Genomic DNA, 17264 nt, shown 5'->3' on the forward strand with positions numbered 1-17264 from the left:
AGCAAGCGTGGTCCTTCCAGGCACCCATCTCAGCGGGCACCCCGAGGGTGGTGGCTAACTGAGGGGTGCCTGTGGAAACCGCTGCTGGGCTGTGCGTGGGTGCAGCGGTGACCCCTGGCAAGTTCTGGGGCTCATGTGGTCTTCCGTCTGTTACCAGCCCCCCGGGAGAAGCCACTTCAGCTCCCTTCCCCTTACTGTGCCCCTCCCCACGTCCTAGCCTCTTGATTCAGGATACAAAGAAGGCTGGGGCTAACCCTGAACATCAGACACCCGTGGCTACCCTATTCCCAGCTAGCCAGCCCCTTCTTCTCTCTCTGCTTAATGTAGAATTTCAGTCCCTTCACACTCTTAAAATACCACCCTGGTCACCCTCCCACCACCGCCATCACCTGCCTGACTTGTGTTCCTGCCTGACTTGTGTTCTGGCCTCTGAGCCAGACGTCTATGGTTGTCTTTGGCTGCTTGGCTCCTGAAGCCCCGTCTCTATGTTTGAGTCCCGAAAGGCCTCCCTCCTGCTCTTGCTGAGCCTGGCAGCTGGGACAGACTGTGAACCTGGGCTGGGCCAGTGGAAGTTGGCCCCAGGGGCCGGGGGGCAGAGAAGGAGGGCAGTTCAGAATCTGCTCTGGCCTCAGCAGCACACAGAACCCAGGGTCCACTGAGAGCCACAGCTGCCCCGTGACCGCGTCATTCCTGGGCTGTCCCTTGGCTGGACTGTGGCTGACCGCCTAGCTCCTCAGTGCCTTCCTGTCCCCCAGCCTTCCTGGCAGTTCTGTGCGTTGCCCAAGCCCCTTCCAATAATCTCCTTTACTGCTGACAGCAGTCAGAGTTATTTCTGTTGCTTTGTCACCAAAACGCTGGTAGAAAGCTGCTCTGATGGGTGGGTTTAGGACAGTCTCCACTCCCTCCAGCCATAAGGATCACAGTGACAGGTTTCCACATGTATCCCCATGGCTCTAGACAGCAACTTAAATACCCTAAGCACAGGCTCTGGGGGCACATCATCTGCCTTCAAGGTAGCTTCTCACAAGTTACAAGCATTTTCTGACCCTGTAGGTGATGGCTGAAGACCAGGATCATTCATGAAATTCCAGCCTGGGAGCCTCAACATGAGTTAGAGTTGACAGGTCTTCCTGCTGCCTGTCCTTAGTGCTCTGACGCCTCATGGGTGCGTGCTGGGTCACTGCAGTCGTCTGCAACTCTTTGCGACCCAGTGGACTGTAGCCCGCCAGGCTCCTCTGTCCACGGGATTCTCCTGGCAAGAATACCCGAGTGGGCTGCCATGCCCTCCTCCAGGAGATCTTTTTGACCCAGGGATTGGACCTGCGTCTCCTGCATTACAGGTGGACTCTTTACCGCCGAGCCACCGGGGAAGCCGCTTGGAGGTTCAGAAATGGGCCTCACCCTCCCTCACTTCTCTGCTTATTGGTCATAGCTTCTGCCTTGACCAGAGGATCTGTCAAGACCTGGGACAGAAGCTTACTGGACTGCACATCAGGAGGTGGTTCTCCAGCCCTGCGTCTGGCCCAGGGCCATGCCATGGGGGGTGACCCCCTCTCCTCTGGGTACCTGAGCCGTGCCATCTGTAGGGACCTTTGTAGGTCCCCTGCAGCGCTAATTCTCACCAGAGACCCCAATTCTCAACAGAAACCAGCTGTGGCTCCTTTCCTTTGCTTTGGCCAGAGCCTTTCCAAATTTGCCATCATAATTCACTGGTCAGTCGACCTGTTTACACCCCAAAAGGGTCATGCTGCTTGCTCTTTCCCCGTGAGTTTGTTCTCCAGCACCTGGTTCCTGGTTGGCAGCTGGCTGCCCAGACCAGCCAGGGTGATCTGGCAGCTTTGCCCCGACTACAGGGGAGCAGACCCCAGTGAGTCCGCTGAGCTGTGGCACCCGACGGGGAAAGGACAACAGAGACGGGGACTCAGGTGCCTCAAGTGGACACACGCACTGGCTCCTTCCTCGGTATCTATTTCATGGGTGGTTTGCCCAAGTCTCCTCCAAATTAATCACCTGCTATCAAATCAGATCTTTCAGCACTAGATTTCTTACTGTTATTTCAACAATATTGATGAATGGATTATATGCAAACATCCAAATCATCGCTGCTGAGGGGTTTTCCTAGTGGAAAACGACCCCTCTGACTCTAACTCCAGCACTGGGGTCTTACATATTTCAGTGTCAATGTGACGGCAAATCGCAAGCCTGGGTGTCACCGCTGAGACGCCCTCAGGGTAGGTGGGGTGGAGGGTGGTGAGCACCCAGGCCCTCCCTGATTCAGGTCACCAGTACAATGCTGCTGTGTCTGCTTTCTCCCTGGCACAGGATGGACGAAAAAATGGTCAAGTTCACCCCAATCTGGGGCCTCACCCCAGTCTTCCTGGACATGTCAACACTGTCTCCTATGCAACAAAGATGAGAACTTGGCATCTGCCTGAGTGGGGGATCTTATCTCCACCCCCCATTGCCAAACATCCTCTGGGTCAAGCAGATGAAATCATAAATGTATAATACAACATTACTTCAATTTTCCTCTTCATTTACTGCTGTGCAGCCCCGCTCTGCTCCAGCGGCCCACAGCCCCGGCCACACGGGGGAAATCGGCTGGCTGCGTATCAGTAGCACATTACAGCGGCCCCATGCACACGCTCCATCAAGCCACATTACAACGAGATGACCCAGCCACCGCTTCCATTAGCAGCCAGGCCCCTCCCGCACTGGCCACTGCACAATTTATTTGCTCCAGTACTCTGGATGCCTGATCAATCCCACAGTAATTATCTTTTGTCACTAAAGAAAAAAACCAAACCTTCTGCCTGGATGACCACCTTTCATATAGACAGGCTTTCCATTGTTGGCGGGGGGAAATCAGAAATCAACAAGAGATTTTGAATTTGCCAGTCCAATCATTTGGGCGAAGCTGGAAGAATTCTCAGAACTGTGGCTCTAGATATTTGCTCCAACCCTAAAGGATGTCTGTATTTTAGATGGGCACGTGACAAATTCTCTTCCCGGCTCTGTGACTCACCTAACTCAGAGTCACGGAAAACTGCTCCACCGAGGGCCCTGACTTGAAAGAGACAAGAGACAAGGGCTGTTTATCCAGGGAGCTGCCAGTGAGGGACAATCTGCTTGCGGTGTGCACAGTATGCCTCGGGCACCAAGGCAGCTCCATGAGGTCTGCATACAGATGTGATACCAGGTGCCAAGAGCCCTTCCCAGGCCACCGTCTATAAGGACCTGGGCCGCCGTAATCACCTGGAGTTGCAGGGGCTCCTCCAGACTTGCGCTATCCCATTAAAATTTAATCTAATTTAAACTATATTAAAAAAAACGTTAGTTCTTCTGCCCCACCTTAAATACACAATAGGCACATGTAGCTAGCAGCTACCAGCCCGGGTGGTGCAAATACAGAGTTTTTCCACCATCGCAGAAAGTTCCAGTGCACTGTGCTGCTCTAGAAGGAAAACGAAGACCTGAACTTTGAGTTTCCTTGTTTGCCAGAAAACAGCTGAACAAATGGAGACCTCCTTTTGGGTATGACCTCAACAGATATTTGGGGAAAGACAAATCCCAGTTGACATTACAAATGAGTCTAGGCATGCGGCTGTATGTTCCAGCCAATCTCCTTTTGATTAGTGCATGCCAGCAGATTATAGCTCCTTGCCCCTTCCAGACAAAAAAAAATAATAATAATTTTTTTTTTTTGGCTTTCATTTCTGAGGGGCTTAATGTCGGGGGCACTGGGTCAGGATTTCACAGTGTTGGTGAGAATACCTCTGGCTTTCTGCAGCCCGTCAACAGTGTCTCTCCACTTCTGGGCCCGTGAGGCAAAGCTTTTTTCCAAAGCCTCAGCAATGAGGTATTTCTCTACTACTAGTATCAAACATGTTACGTAGTGTGTGCCCAGCGATGTCAAGATAGAAGCAGTAGGATTATGTGGCTGAGGGCAGAGAAGGCCAAGAGGAATCAGATATAGCAACAATAATCATGTTTGCTTTTATTGAGTCCACCTTCATTTAAGAAAAACCAGAGATTCTAATGCACTGGGTGGGCAAGGCAGAGAACAAAGTCTGAGGGCTGCAAAAATACCTTTCCTAGGGGTGTTGGTTGATTTTGGTTTTGGCCATCTCAAAGGCAGGGAATGATGACTCCCTCTCTCCTAGACTTTCTTCAAGGAGTTCCCACTGGGCTGATTATTCCAATGATCCTGTCAAAGGCTATGAAAACCAAAAACCAAAGCAGCTGTAGGTTTCTTTTCAAGAAGGTTGGCCGTTACATCAAGAGAGATCAAGAAAGAATAACTGTGCAACGATACTCTCATCAGCCTCCCTCTGATGAGACCTCCCAAAGTACGGAGAAAATCTTAAAGGGCATTTAAAAATTAGTTCCATGGTTTCAAGTCATTTATAGACGAGGGTATCCGCTGTCTCACTAGAATGTCAGCTCCCTGATACCACAGACTTCTTTCTCTGCTGCCTCCTAAGCATCTAGAACAATGCCTGGCACTTACCAGGTACTCAACAGACACTTGTTGAGTGAATGGATTTAAAAGCTTTAGCGGGTTATAGTCTCAATTCTAAAAATCCCTACCAGTGTTACATAATTTTCTATCCTTTCAACAATAAAAATTTTAATCACGGGAACCTCATCTCCTTAACAAACTTAAATGGAAGTGTTTCTGTGTGAGCCAAGCTCATTAACCAAATTGGTGGCAGTGGTGATGATGGTGATTCTAAGACTGATATTGGGGCCAATGCACCGTGGAGCTGGGGACCCAGGGGACTGATGGGGTCAGGTCAGGCCATCCTGACAAAGGATTAGACTCCGGCGATGCCACCCCTTCAGAGGGAAAAAGCAAGGGTTTCAGTCACAGTGCAGCAGATGGCATCCTCCTCGCCCAAGAGTCCAGGAGCTCGGGGTGCCCAGCTGCACCCATGGGCGAAATGGAGTGCAGTCCTGGGAAGGTCCTGGCGAGCACATCAGAGAAGGCCTGGCGGAGACCCGAGCCCGGCTGGGGGTGGGGGGCAACAGGTCAACCAGACTGTAGACTGTGGGTTTGTTTCCTGAGTGATGGTCTGATTTGCACCTCTGGTGAGCTGGTTCCTGACTGGGGGCACACGTGGGGACCTCTCAGGATGCCCCATCTTGGCAGGCATCCGAACGGCCTCAACATAGTAGCTGGGGGATTCAGGACAGCCGGGGGCGAGGAGGCTTGGAGGCCAGTGCATGGCTCTTCTTGGGAGGCAGAAATTCAAAGACAATCCAACACTTCTGACTGGGGGTCTGATCCGAGGATGAGGGTGCAGGAGCCAGGGCACAAGTCACACACAGAGGCAGGTCGAGCGGTGCTCTGGGTCACTGGCAGGAGGGGGTCCCAAGTGGAAGGGTGTCAGGCACCTACTCGGATGGTAATTTGCCCAGGGCTCCCCCGTATGTTACTAATAACTGCTCCCAGGTTGAGTATGTATTACTGTATTTTGTTGATTGGAAGACACACTTCTTTTGTTTCAAACATCTTAGTGTCCTGAAAGTGGTCATCACCTCTCAGTGAGGTTTGGTTAAGCATGAATTCTTTCTTTCTAAATAGTACACGATGTGTATACTTGAAATTGATGAGACACAGCACTAGCTGGGCACGGTATGGTTGCATTTATCCTCAACACCCCCTCAAGTGTGGGCTCCCACCTCCCGATGGAGGGGTAACTGCAGGGCAGCGGGGCTGTCCCTCCCCACGTCACACACTGGCCAGGAGAGAAGCCTGCATCCCCGGATTTCAGAGTCCTGAGCCCTTCCCCAGGGTCCACACGGCCTCCTGCGGTGGATGCTGGGCCCACACCAGCAGTTCAGCTCAGCAGTTCAGCTGAGTTCAGAGAGCTCTCTGCCCGCTTGGTGGAGGAGGAGAGCCTCTGAGATCCGTGGGGCCTGGCCGGGGCACGGGGCGTTCCCTGGTGGGAGCCTCAACCAGGGCCATGTGGGCAGAGGGCCAGCCCCTAAGCAGCGAGGGTGGGGGGGATGGGGTGAGTTGGGGGCGGTGATGCCTCAAGAACCACCAGACTCAACCACAAGGACATCTGACACTAACCATCACTACCTCGTCACGGCAGCTCAGAGAAGTCACAACTGGGAATGTGAGAGAACACAGTTGGGGCAGATGAGCAAACACCTGGCATTTACCACGTTCCCACCCCTCCGCGACCAGGAGCTAATCGGACTGCGTCCGGAGAAGCGCGGCCCACTCGGGCCTGCCCCCCACCAGCTATGGTCAAGGCCACTGGGCCCATCACCTCTCCCCACACACACCGCCTGGACCTGCCCCACCAGCAGGCTTGCTGGCCCTTGGGGTTCCAGCTACCCGGTCTGCACTGCCCTTGGCTTCTTCACGCCTCGCGCCCTAGCTGAGAGGTCCCCTCCACACGGGAGGTGCTCTCTGATTCCTGCGACTGGCTTCCGTTCCTCACCATGTGCCTGTGAAGCCCCTCACCACTCTATCACGAGTAACCCCACACCTGCGTGATGCGCTGCTAAACGTCACCTCTCTCTGCTCCGTGAGGGCGGGGCCCACAGCTGCCTTGTTAAGCTCTGCCGCCCCGTGCTGGCCCTGGGCCAGGCAGAGGGCCTCCAGGACTGCCTGTTGTTGAATGCCTCCTGCACCAGCGAGGCCCCTGCCTGGGCTCCCGTTAGGAAACCTCTGGTCTCTGGAACCCTGAGACCTTGCTTGGCGTCTGGGGAGAGCACAACTGAGCCACACTTAGCTCTTCGTCAGCTGATGTGAATGAGTTTACTTCGCTCCAGACCTCTGCCTCCCCAGGAAGAAAACCAGCTTACTCTTCCCAGCATTATTATAAAGGATACTAAGGGAGAGGCAGAAAGGTGGGGGCACTTCCTGAAGATCTGGACCCCCAAAGTCTCCCCATTTGATGCCCTAGAGACTTTATATGCAACATTTAAAACTTCAAGAATCTGAAAGCCAGAAGGTGGTAATGGGCTCAATTCTTTTTTAAGATTTGATTTTAAAATTCAAAGCAATTAATCCATTTGGGGTTTCTTTGGGTATATAACATAAGGTAAAGGCCATATAAAAATTAACTTTTAGAGCAAGAGCTACATGAATGTCTCGTAGTCATTATCACTGACTTTTTAAAAATTTAATTTCTTTATAATAATTAAACTTGTACCTAGAAACACATTTGGTTTAGGCTCTTTTTCCCCCAACAGGCGCCTTCCTATGAGCCTCACTAGTTTAGTTTTTGTAGTTTTATACTATGTTCTGATGTATGGTCAAACTCTCTTTTTTTCTCATTTCTCTTTTTAAAAAAATTTTCTTATTTATTGTCACGTGTTCAACTTCCACCTAAGTGTTAGAACCATTTGGCCAACTTTTAAAGAATTACAAAAGGAATTTTCCCTGAAATTCTGTTAAAGTTAAAAAGTTAATTTAAGAATTAGCATCTCAGCCATTTTGAGAATTCTCATTCCACTTTTTAAAGTTCCACAAAATAACTTTACGTGCTTCTGTTATTTCCAAGGACAAATACATACAATTATTTTTAAGAATTTATAAAGCCAAGACAAGTTTTATAAATTTAAAACTGAGCGAGGAGTGATTTAAACACCAGCAAATCTGAAAATACACAAAGAGCTTATCAAACAATATAGAAGAGAGACTCTTAGCCAAACCAAATGAAACCCATTAAAACTAGACAGGCTGTGTGCCTGAATGGAATTTCACCATTAACTACCATTTATCCCATTTAATTAGTATTTTCCCAACACACAATAACTTGCACTAAAATACCGTTCTCTCGCCTTGAAATTTCTAATTATTGTTGCGAACCACACCATTACGCTTCTCCACTGCTTTCTCCATCTTTCATGCCATTTAAGTGGCAAGATTTTCAATTATCTACACAGGACGGACAGCGATACCTTTAAGGAAGGGGCATAATGTGCAACTCAATTTCTCTAAAGGCCAGGAGAGATCATTTTTCGTCAGAACAAACACACTTCGTCTTTCATCTTTTTTTTTTTTTTTTTGCAAATAAAGAATAAAACAGGTTATTTAAGACATCCATTTAAATGCAAATTTTGATATCCCAAGAGAAAAATGTTAATCATTTAAACAGACAGGATTATCGCCCACCCTTGCCATATCCCCTCCTCTTCCAAGTTTTAGACAATGTAGCCTCAGCCCACATAAGTTTAAGTCAGCTAGGAGTCCTTATGTGTTTAAGAGCTCCATGTCAGTAGAGAAGCCTGAGGCAAAGAGAGTAACTTTTCCTCCTTTTGAAAAAGGGAATGGAAAGGGGAAAAAAATAATATCAGGTATCTCTGATGAGTCAAGCATAGGACAAGACGCCTATCTCTCGACCTGTCTCTTTCTACTAATTTGGTGGTCACAACTGTCTTGCAAGAAGGACTACCATCCTCATAGATAGAAGGGGAAGCTGATGCTTGGACAGATGAAGCAGCTTGCCCAGCTGGAGGGTGATCCGGTTCCCAGGCCCTGGCCCAGACTCACCCAGCATCCCCATGCCGAGCATGAACGCGTCCATGGTGTAAGGCAGTCCCCGGGCCCGGCCTCTCGTCCCAGGTGGGAACATGACTTCCTTCGGCTGAGCTTTCTTACATTCTACCTGTTAAACAGAAAGGCGAACAAATGAGATGCAAATGAATTCCATGTAAATGTCAAATGCAGAACTGATCTGGTTACCAGCTAAGTTATTTTTAGCCTCGCTCCTTACTCACTGTAAAAATAGCCATGCGAGTAAATGGCCTGCAAAACAAATATTGAAGAAAACACACCACTTGTGCAAATCCTGCTTTAGAAAAACCTACAAGGGTGAGATTGGGTTTGGAGGGGCGGCCAGGACATCAGCTGAAGAGGCACAGGCGTGGACTGGAGCTCAGATTGAAACCTGTGCAGAAGGCATGAGAGGTAAGGAGACCGGCAATGGCTGCTGGCTGCATCTGTGAATAGTAACAACAGCAACAGTAATAATCCGCCGTGACTGGGCGGCCCTGTACATGCTTACACATTGCTCTCAGGCTCCAGCAGGTCAGTGACTCTTCCTATCAGGCCATCTGATCCTGTCTCTCATTAAACAGACTGGCTAGTTAAGACCAACCTAGACAGAATATTAAAAAGCAGAGACATTACTTTGCCAACAAAGGTCCACTAGTCAAGGCTATGGTTTTTCCAGTGGTCATGTATGGATGTGAGAGTTGGACTATAAGGAAAGCTGAGTGCAGAAGAATTGATGCTTTTGAACTATGGTGTTGGAGAAGACTCTTGAGAGTCCCTGGGACTGCGAGGAGATCCAGCCAGTCCATCCTAAAGGAGATCAGTTCTGAGTGTTCATTGGAAGGACTGATGCTGAAGCTGAAACTCCAATACTTTGGCCACCTCACGCAAAGAACTGACTCATTGGAAAAGACCCTGATGCTGGGAAAGACTGAGGGCAGGAGGAGAAGGGGACAACAGAGGATGAGATGGTTGGATGGCATCACTGACTCAATGGACATGAGTTTGAGTAAGCTCTGGGAGTTGGTGATGGACAGGGAGGCCTGGCGTGCTGCAGTCCATGGGGTTGCAAAGAGTCTGACACAACTGAGCGACTGAACTGAGCTGAAGTCTTATTAGCTTCATATCATAGATGAGAAAACCAAGCATCCAAAGGCTTGTGAAACCCACTTATAAGCCATATCCCAGTAGGTGTGGGCCAGGAAGTTGGATTTTTAAAATTTCCAGGTCAGCGATGCCACCATCTCCATAAAACCTGCCCCAGCCCACTCCCATGGAAGTAATAAGATTAAACACGGATTACCAGTTTCTCACTTTGCAGCTATGTCTTCAAGTGGTTGCTAATCTTTCCTTTCTGTTTCCCCCTCTGCCTCCAAAACTTCTTAATCCTATTCTGCCCACATCCAGAAGTCGTTTATTTAACAACCTTAATGGTACGTAATAGAAATCCCAGGAAGTAAATAAAACTGTGCCTGCTGAAGCTCCTACACTGTTATTTCACTAGTGTTCTTTAGGCCCTTGCTCAGCGCTTTATGTGCTTCCAGTTTACAGACAGACTTAACAAGCCTTGCTAGAAGGTAATCAGTCCCATTGCTGATGAAGACAGAATGTTGTAGGGCAAGGCAGGGGTGCTTAAAGCCGCACGCAAAGACGAACAGCATGACAGCCTGATGGTGATGCGGAAAAGACTCAGGCATCTTTTGCTAAGAGGCAGTCTGGGGCCATGTGGTATAGAAGCGCAAATGCCACACTGCTCACCAACTGGTGAGGGGTCACTACCACACAGAAAGTTACTATAGCTCACGGCACATCTGAGAGATGAAGAGAAAGTTAAACTTGTGTGTGATGTGCTTTGTTTTAAAAAGGACCTACATGGGTTATCCATTTTAGAGATATTCTCATTCCAAATACTTCAATTAAAAAATAGTTTTGTGCTTAAGGCTAGGGGAAGCTTTAATCACCTAAAATATTAACTCCTCCTTCTTCAAAGCTGCTGGATAATAAGCATTACTGCTGCTCTTCAAAGAGTGATAACCACACGTTTTTAAAAAATGGCCCAAACGAGTCAACATTCATGACTGATATGTTTAAAACAAAGAGTTTTTATAGATTAAGAGGAACGAGCATCCCCAAAGAGAAATGGGTAAAGGACACGAACAGGCAATTCACAAAAGTCCAATAAAGAAGCATATGTTCCCAAATGAGACATTATCTTTCACCCACCATACTGACTGCGATGAAAGGATTATTTGATGTCAGAGTCCCTGAGAGTATGGGGAACAGGGGTGGAAACTGGCACATATTTTTCTGGAGGGCAACCTGATGAATAGTAAAAGCCATAAATGTACACATCCTGTGACCAGTGATCCTACGTACAGAGACTTATCCCACAGGGATGAGGCTATTCACCACAAGCATTAATTATACTCTTTTTAAAAACGAAATACACACACTCCAAGAACGGAGAGTTAGGCTGAGGGTGGCTCACCCAAGCGGACTGAAAGCTATGCAGAGTCGGAGAAGCAGGCTGACAGGAACACACATTGGTACTGGAAAACCTCAGTCCTGGGTGAACCAGGATGGTTGGTCACCTGAACTGCAAGAGGTGGGGGAAAAAGCAGGTGGCAGTGGAAAATAAGCAAGTGTATGTATCACATATGGAAAAAAATACTAAAAAAAAACACACACCAAATTCGTCTTGAGTGACTTTGTTCTTTATTTCCATTGTGCATTCTTTAAAAAAGAAACTATTAATTTACTGGCGGTGTTGGGTATCAGTGGCAGCACACAGGATCTTCCTTGCAGCATGCGGGATCTTTCACCACGGTGTGTGGGTTTAGCTGTCTCGCAGCGTGTGGAATCTTAGCTCCCAGACCAAGAATCGAACCCATGTCCCTGCCCTGGAGGCGAATTCTTCACCACCGGACCACCAGGGAAGTCCCTCGCTTGTACATGCTGCCATTATTGCTTATTCTCCCAGTTTTTTTGCTTTGAGCATTACTCTTGCAAGCGGGGTGGGGTGATTCGTAGGAAATAAATTCACGAGAATTGGGTCTTTCAGATGCCTCTCCGAAGCCCAGGGTTGACACTGTGCTCCTGGACCCCAGGTCTCACCCCTGGGCCTCAGAAGCAGGCTGAGAAGCCCCATTTGCCAGCGCCTGCCCAGGCCTGGGGAGATAGGTGTGCTGTGCAGAGGCAGACAGATAATTACGTGACGCCAACACTGGGCTCCAGAATAACACGCTAAGCGGCTCGCTTCCTAATAGTCCTATTGGTGACAATCTACTGCATTGTCTTATGAAAACCTGCTGCCTGTTTCCAGGCAACCTGATCAACGAAAATTTCAGGTTTATACAATTTTCATTTGGGAAACATAAAGGTTAACTGACTGTAATGGGAGTATGTTCAACAAACCCACCTACTCTTCCTCCCTCTGAACGGGGCTGGCGGCTCCGCTGAGCTCTGCTCTGTCTCACCCGCTGCCGTCTCGGGCAGCACTGGCCGCCTGGGTTCTGTCAAGCCCCTGCCGCCCGCCGTGTCAATGGTGAGGGCTCCTGGGGGCGAGGGGCCACGGCACACGCTCTGTCTGGGGGGCCCCCTGCAGGGGACCTGAGTGACAGGAGAGGCAGCCGTCACCCCAGGGGGCCTGGCCTGGCTCGGCCGGCACTGAAAGCTTCTCGAAAAGTTCCGTAGGACCAGGGGGCCTGGCCCCCCCCCCACCTCCTCTGATGATCTGGGATGGAGGAAGCACATAGAAGGGGAAAGAGGCATAGATCTGTCCGCTTGGATCCTGTGTCCTGGCAGAGGGCCAGGGGCTTGCTGAGGCTGCAACTCTGGCCTTCTCCCACCAGACTGGCAGAAGCCTCGTGTCTCCCACCAGACTGAGTGTTCAGGGCAGGGATCAGGGTCCGCCTCTACTTCCTGGCTCCTCCGAGAGAAGGGACTGACTTGCCTGCTCCTTAGGGTCAAGGAGACACAACCACTTAAGGCCACAGGGATGCTGAGGGATGCGGCGTGCCCAGCGAGCGCCAGGCAGAAGGGGTGCAGAGACACATAAAGCATATAAGGCAGTGTCTGGCCACTGTTTGTCAGTCTGTGAAAGGAGCAGGTCCTGACTGCGCTGTTCTCCCAACACAGGCCAACACTCATCGCTCATCCTTGTCACTTCTGGGCCTGTCGGCCCCCGTAGCTTCTTGAATCAGCCCACATTTGAGTCAACCCACCCCCACCATTTTCCCACAGGGTCCCGGGCAGACCAGAGAACATGGCATGAGCACTGAAGTCAGAACCCCAACGGGGGAACCCTGCCCATCTCTGCAGCTCCGTGCACGCGGTCACCTGGCCGCACGCTGTCCTAGTTTTCAACTGCCGTGCGACGAACTCCCCCCACGCTTGGGGGCTCCGAGCACTAATTTATCATCCTTCCTGGGCTTCTGAGTGTGAACTGGGCCCAGTGGGGCTATTACTTGTGGTCACTCATGTCGTTGTGGTCAGAGAGTGGCTGGGGCGGCAGCCAGAGGGAGCCTGCCTCGGGGGAGGGCCAAGAGCCCTTTCTCCCTCCCACGGTGGGCAGTGGACACTGCTTTGGCTGGCACCGCTCACCGTGGCTTCTCCCAGCATGGGGGCGGAGACCCAAGAGAGAGTGTCCCAAAAAACGTGAGCATCCCAAGGGACCACGGCAGAAGCTGCCCGGCTTCCCACAACCCCGCCTTGGGTGGCATGGCTACTTCCAACCCCTGTGACTGGTTACACTGGGCCAGCCTGGATCTAGTGCGGGAGGGCAACACGCAAGGGCATGGAGGCTGGGAGGCCTAGGTCACAGGGGCCATCTCTGGAGGCTGACTGCCCATGAGATCAGTGGAAGCAGTCAGCACACAGGACAGTGGGACCCGTGGCGACCGGCTGGCTGGGGGCGGTGGGCACCGAAGGGCTGCCTTCACCACTGGGCACAAGTCGGGACACAGACGTTCCCCTCCCAGGGCAGCCCTGGAGACGCCCGTCTGGCTCTGCAGGCAGATGGAGTGGTTCTGGAGTGGTTCTCCTGGGGATCAGGTCTCCAGCTCCTTCAGCGCCATCCCTCCGGTAAGAGCCCCTCGTTGATGGTAAATGCTCCCCCCACCCACCCCAAGTGCTCACTCTCAGGCAGCCCTGGGGAGGGGGGGTGCCCTCTGAAGAGGGAACACCTCCGAGGCTCTGGTCTCGCCAAATCAGCAGTTCAGATCCCACCTCCGCAGCGTCTCCCCATTGCTGGCACTGCTGCTGCTTCAGTTGGCGACTAGAGAACGGTGCCTGGGGGGCGCGGCAGGAGGTGGCGCAGGGGATTCCAGGGGGGGTCTGTGCTCGCAGGAAGCCTCGGAGGCCACCTGTGACCGACTGCTCACGCCAGGAAGACGAGGTCTCCCGTTTCAACTTTCACGGCTGGCAAAGCCACCAAGTAACCCCACACTGGGATCCAGACGCCAACGATGTGCCAACCCCCAGAGCTTCATGAATTTGCTTTAAACTTCCAATATGCTGCTTTGCTTGGCCAACTGGCCTTGCAGGAGAGGGTGTGGCTTCCCTGTAGCCCTGTGGTGACAGGCTCAGAAGGAAGCCCATCTTCAAACACAGGACAGCTGGGGCGGTGGCCGTCTGTCCAGAGGGCGAGTCAGAGCCTGCTGTGAGCCCGATGCATGGTCTCAGCCCTCTGCGAGGGTGCCTCTGCTGCTGCTCGTCAGACCCAAAGCCACTCCGCGAGGAGGTCTACTGTTTCTAACTCTCCACTAAGGAACAATTTCAAAAGGACAGAGCAAAGGACACTGCACACCCTCTTCCGATAGCTCAGTTGGTAAAGAATCCGCCTGCAATGCAGGAGACCCCAGTTCAATTCCTGGGTTGGGAAGATCTGCTGGAGAAGGGATAGGCTACCCACTCCAGCATTCTTGGGCTTCCCTTGTGGCTCAGCTGATAAAGAATCTGCCCACAATGTGGGAGACCTGGGTTTGATCCCTGGGTTGGGAAGATCCCCTGGAGAAGGGAACGGCTGCCCACTCCGGTGTTCAGGCCTGGAGAATTCCATGGACAGTATAGTCCATGGGGTTGCAAAGAGTTGGACACGACTGAGTGACTTTCACTTTCACATGCTTTACGAGTCATCTGTTGTGAATGCTTCGTGCCTTCTGCCTTTTCATTTGCACGCTCTTTGTCTCTAATTGTGTATTTTTTCCTGAACTATCTGAGAGTAGGCTGCATATATTACACTTTGCATCTCCTGAACATAAAGATATTTTCTTACACGAGCACAGTGTGATTAGCAACCTCAGGACATTCACCATCTATGAAGTGCTTGTATCCAACTGCCTTCCGTGTTTCTGTTCTGCAAGTGGACCGAACGATCCCTGCATGGCCACACGGACGCTGTACAGCAGGAAGCTGAGGCCCAGGACATCGCACAGGGTGCCAGCGCTGCAGAACCATGAGTGGGGAGACTGGGTGTGAACCCAGGCCCGCCTGGAGTCCTGGCCCAACCAGGGCAGTAGGCCCGGTGCCACCCTCTCTCGGGGGATGGGCAGGCAGGGGGCGCAAAGTGGCACTGACTTTGGAGATGGCGCCAGGACTGCAGCGGGGATGGGCTTCCTGCAGCCGTTCTCAGCGGCCGCCCGTGCCCCACGGGCCCACAGCCCATGCAGAGGCCAGCTCCCGCCCGGCCCCTTCTGGAGGAGACGGGCAGCCCGAGGAGGACGCCCAGGTCTGAGATGTGAAAAAGCTTTTGTCCTCCCCGGTCTCTACACAAATGGCCCCAGTCAGCACGTGCCTCAGGGCCGGGCCTCAGCCTGGGGAAACCCAGGCTCACGAAGCAGCACAAGGGCGCTCTGTGTGGCCTGAAGGGGCCAGTGTCTGCAGCTCCGCTTCCTCCCCCACATGGGTCATGTAAGCAGGGACTTATCCTCCAGGGACAGAGGGGCCGACTTCAAAGGATGAAGGTCCACGGCTGCGCAGAGACCGACCTGGACAGTCGGGCTGGCGGGAGGGCCACAGTGGCAGGTGGGCCTCTCTGGGCGGCTGAGCACCCGCGGGGAGTGCTGGTGGCTTCTGCCTCAGGTGCCATCCTTCCGCGTAGCTCCCCGAAAAAAATACCTGGCCACCAGCAAGAAGCCGCACCCCCTCCCCAGCCGGGCTTCGGGCTGGCCCGGCGCCTCACGCTGACATCGCCTTCCGCTCTGAGTGCAAGGGCCAAAGACCCTCAGGTGTAAGGATTCTGGGGTCCCACCTCGAGCAGGCAGCTCCCCCGTGTCTCCAGTGAGGCAGGAGAGCTGAGCTGCCCCCCAATACCCCACAAGGCGCCCACCGTGGCGTCCCTGGCTCAGCCTTCTCCCCCTGCTGCCCGCTGCTCTTTCACGCGCTCTCCGCTAGCCACAAGCTTTTCCAGACACACCAGGAGGGGGGCTCCTCGTGGGGCTCTGGCCGTCGGGAACCCGCAGAGCAAGACAAAGCCCGGGTGAGCTCCTCGGAGGGGAGCCGAGTCCCCATCCCGCCTTGGGCCCGGTGCCCAGAGCCAGCCTGAAGAGCGCTGAATGTGCTGGAGAAGGCGTGGTCGTGGCAGATGAAGACGGAGCCCCCATTCAGCCATCACTCCCATTTCAGGGCGGCAGCCAGCTGAGGGCCTGGCTGCAGACACACACCCTGCAAACCCCGGCAGCTGCCCTGGGGAGACCCAGCCTCAACTCCAGCGGGGCAGGGCGTCTAGCCATCCTGCTGCACCCCACCTCACCAGAGCCAGCTCTTTTGCCCTCTGCAAACGCGGGAGGACCCTGGGACCAGCCAGGGTGAGTGGAAGGGAGGTCTGCACGCACTCACCGCCCTTCTCCCTGCCCAACATCCCCACCAGGCACTGCCCTTGCAGACGGGGACCAGCGTGCGGCCAGGCACCAGAGGATCCACTTGTATGGATGACTTGTCCTGTTCCAAGGCAAAGGGGTCCCCACCGACAGGTGACCCCCCCCACCCCCGATGGAGTTCAAGGAGGTGGGTGTTACTGTTCAAAATGCCAGCCTGGGAGGTGAAGGAGGCCAGCAGAAGCATCTGCCTTCAAAGGACACACGCTTGCTCTAACTGGCCCAGAGCCACTCAAGGAGCATGGAGAGCCCTGCAGGATGCAGAACTTTGACTGGGGAGGAAGGAACATTTAGTTTTCTGAGCACTCCCCATATTCGAGGCACTGTCACAACATCCTTGGGTGTCTGTGTGTGCTTGTGTAAACATACATAATACATATATGTAACACACATAAAACAGTGCCTGGCACACAGATGTTCTGTGAATGCCCACTGTCCTCAACTAATCATGAATCAACTCCCCATTACCTCTATGAGTTGGCCTGATTCATCCCATGGTAACCAGTCCATCCTAAAGGAAAATCAACCCTGAATATTCACTGGAAGCACTGACGCTGAAGCTCCAATACTTGGGCCACCTCAAGCGAAGAGCCCCGACTCATCAGAAAACCCTAATGCTGGGAAAGATTGAAGGCAGGAGAAGGGGGCGACAGAGGATGAGATGGTTGGATGGCATCACTGACTCGATGGCATGAGTCTGAGCAAACTCCGGGAGACGGTGAAGGACAGGGAAGCCTGGCGTGCTGCAGCCCTTGGGGTCACAAAGAGTCGGATGTGACTTAGCAACTGAACAACAACCCCATGGTTTCAGTAGAAAAGGAAACAGGCTTCGAGGAAGGATCCGTCCAACGTCGCAAAGCCACGTGATG

At 52.3% G+C, this 17264-nt stretch overlaps 1 protein-coding gene across 8 annotated transcripts in view; it reads right to left on the minus strand.

The window, feature by feature from the left end:
* MSI2 (musashi RNA binding protein 2) overlaps positions 1–17264 on the minus strand; it is a 399418-nt gene that overhangs the window by 47871 nt on the left and 334283 nt on the right. For all 8 annotated transcript variants that reach the window (XR_006272279.1, XM_043483356.1, XM_043483336.1 and 5 more), the window contains exon 9: positions 8519–8633. Coding sequence is in view for 7 of the 8 variants with exons in the window: in XM_043483356.1 (XP_043339291.1) it covers positions 8519–8633 (115 nt within the window). In the remaining variant the exon portion in view is untranslated. The remainder of the gene's footprint in view (positions 1–8518; positions 8634–17264) is intronic.

Source organism: Cervus canadensis, chromosome 1 (assembly GCF_019320065.1).
Source record: "Cervus canadensis isolate Bull #8, Minnesota chromosome 1, ASM1932006v1, whole genome shotgun sequence".
Lineage (NCBI taxonomy): Eukaryota > Metazoa > Chordata > Mammalia > Artiodactyla > Cervidae > Cervus > Cervus canadensis.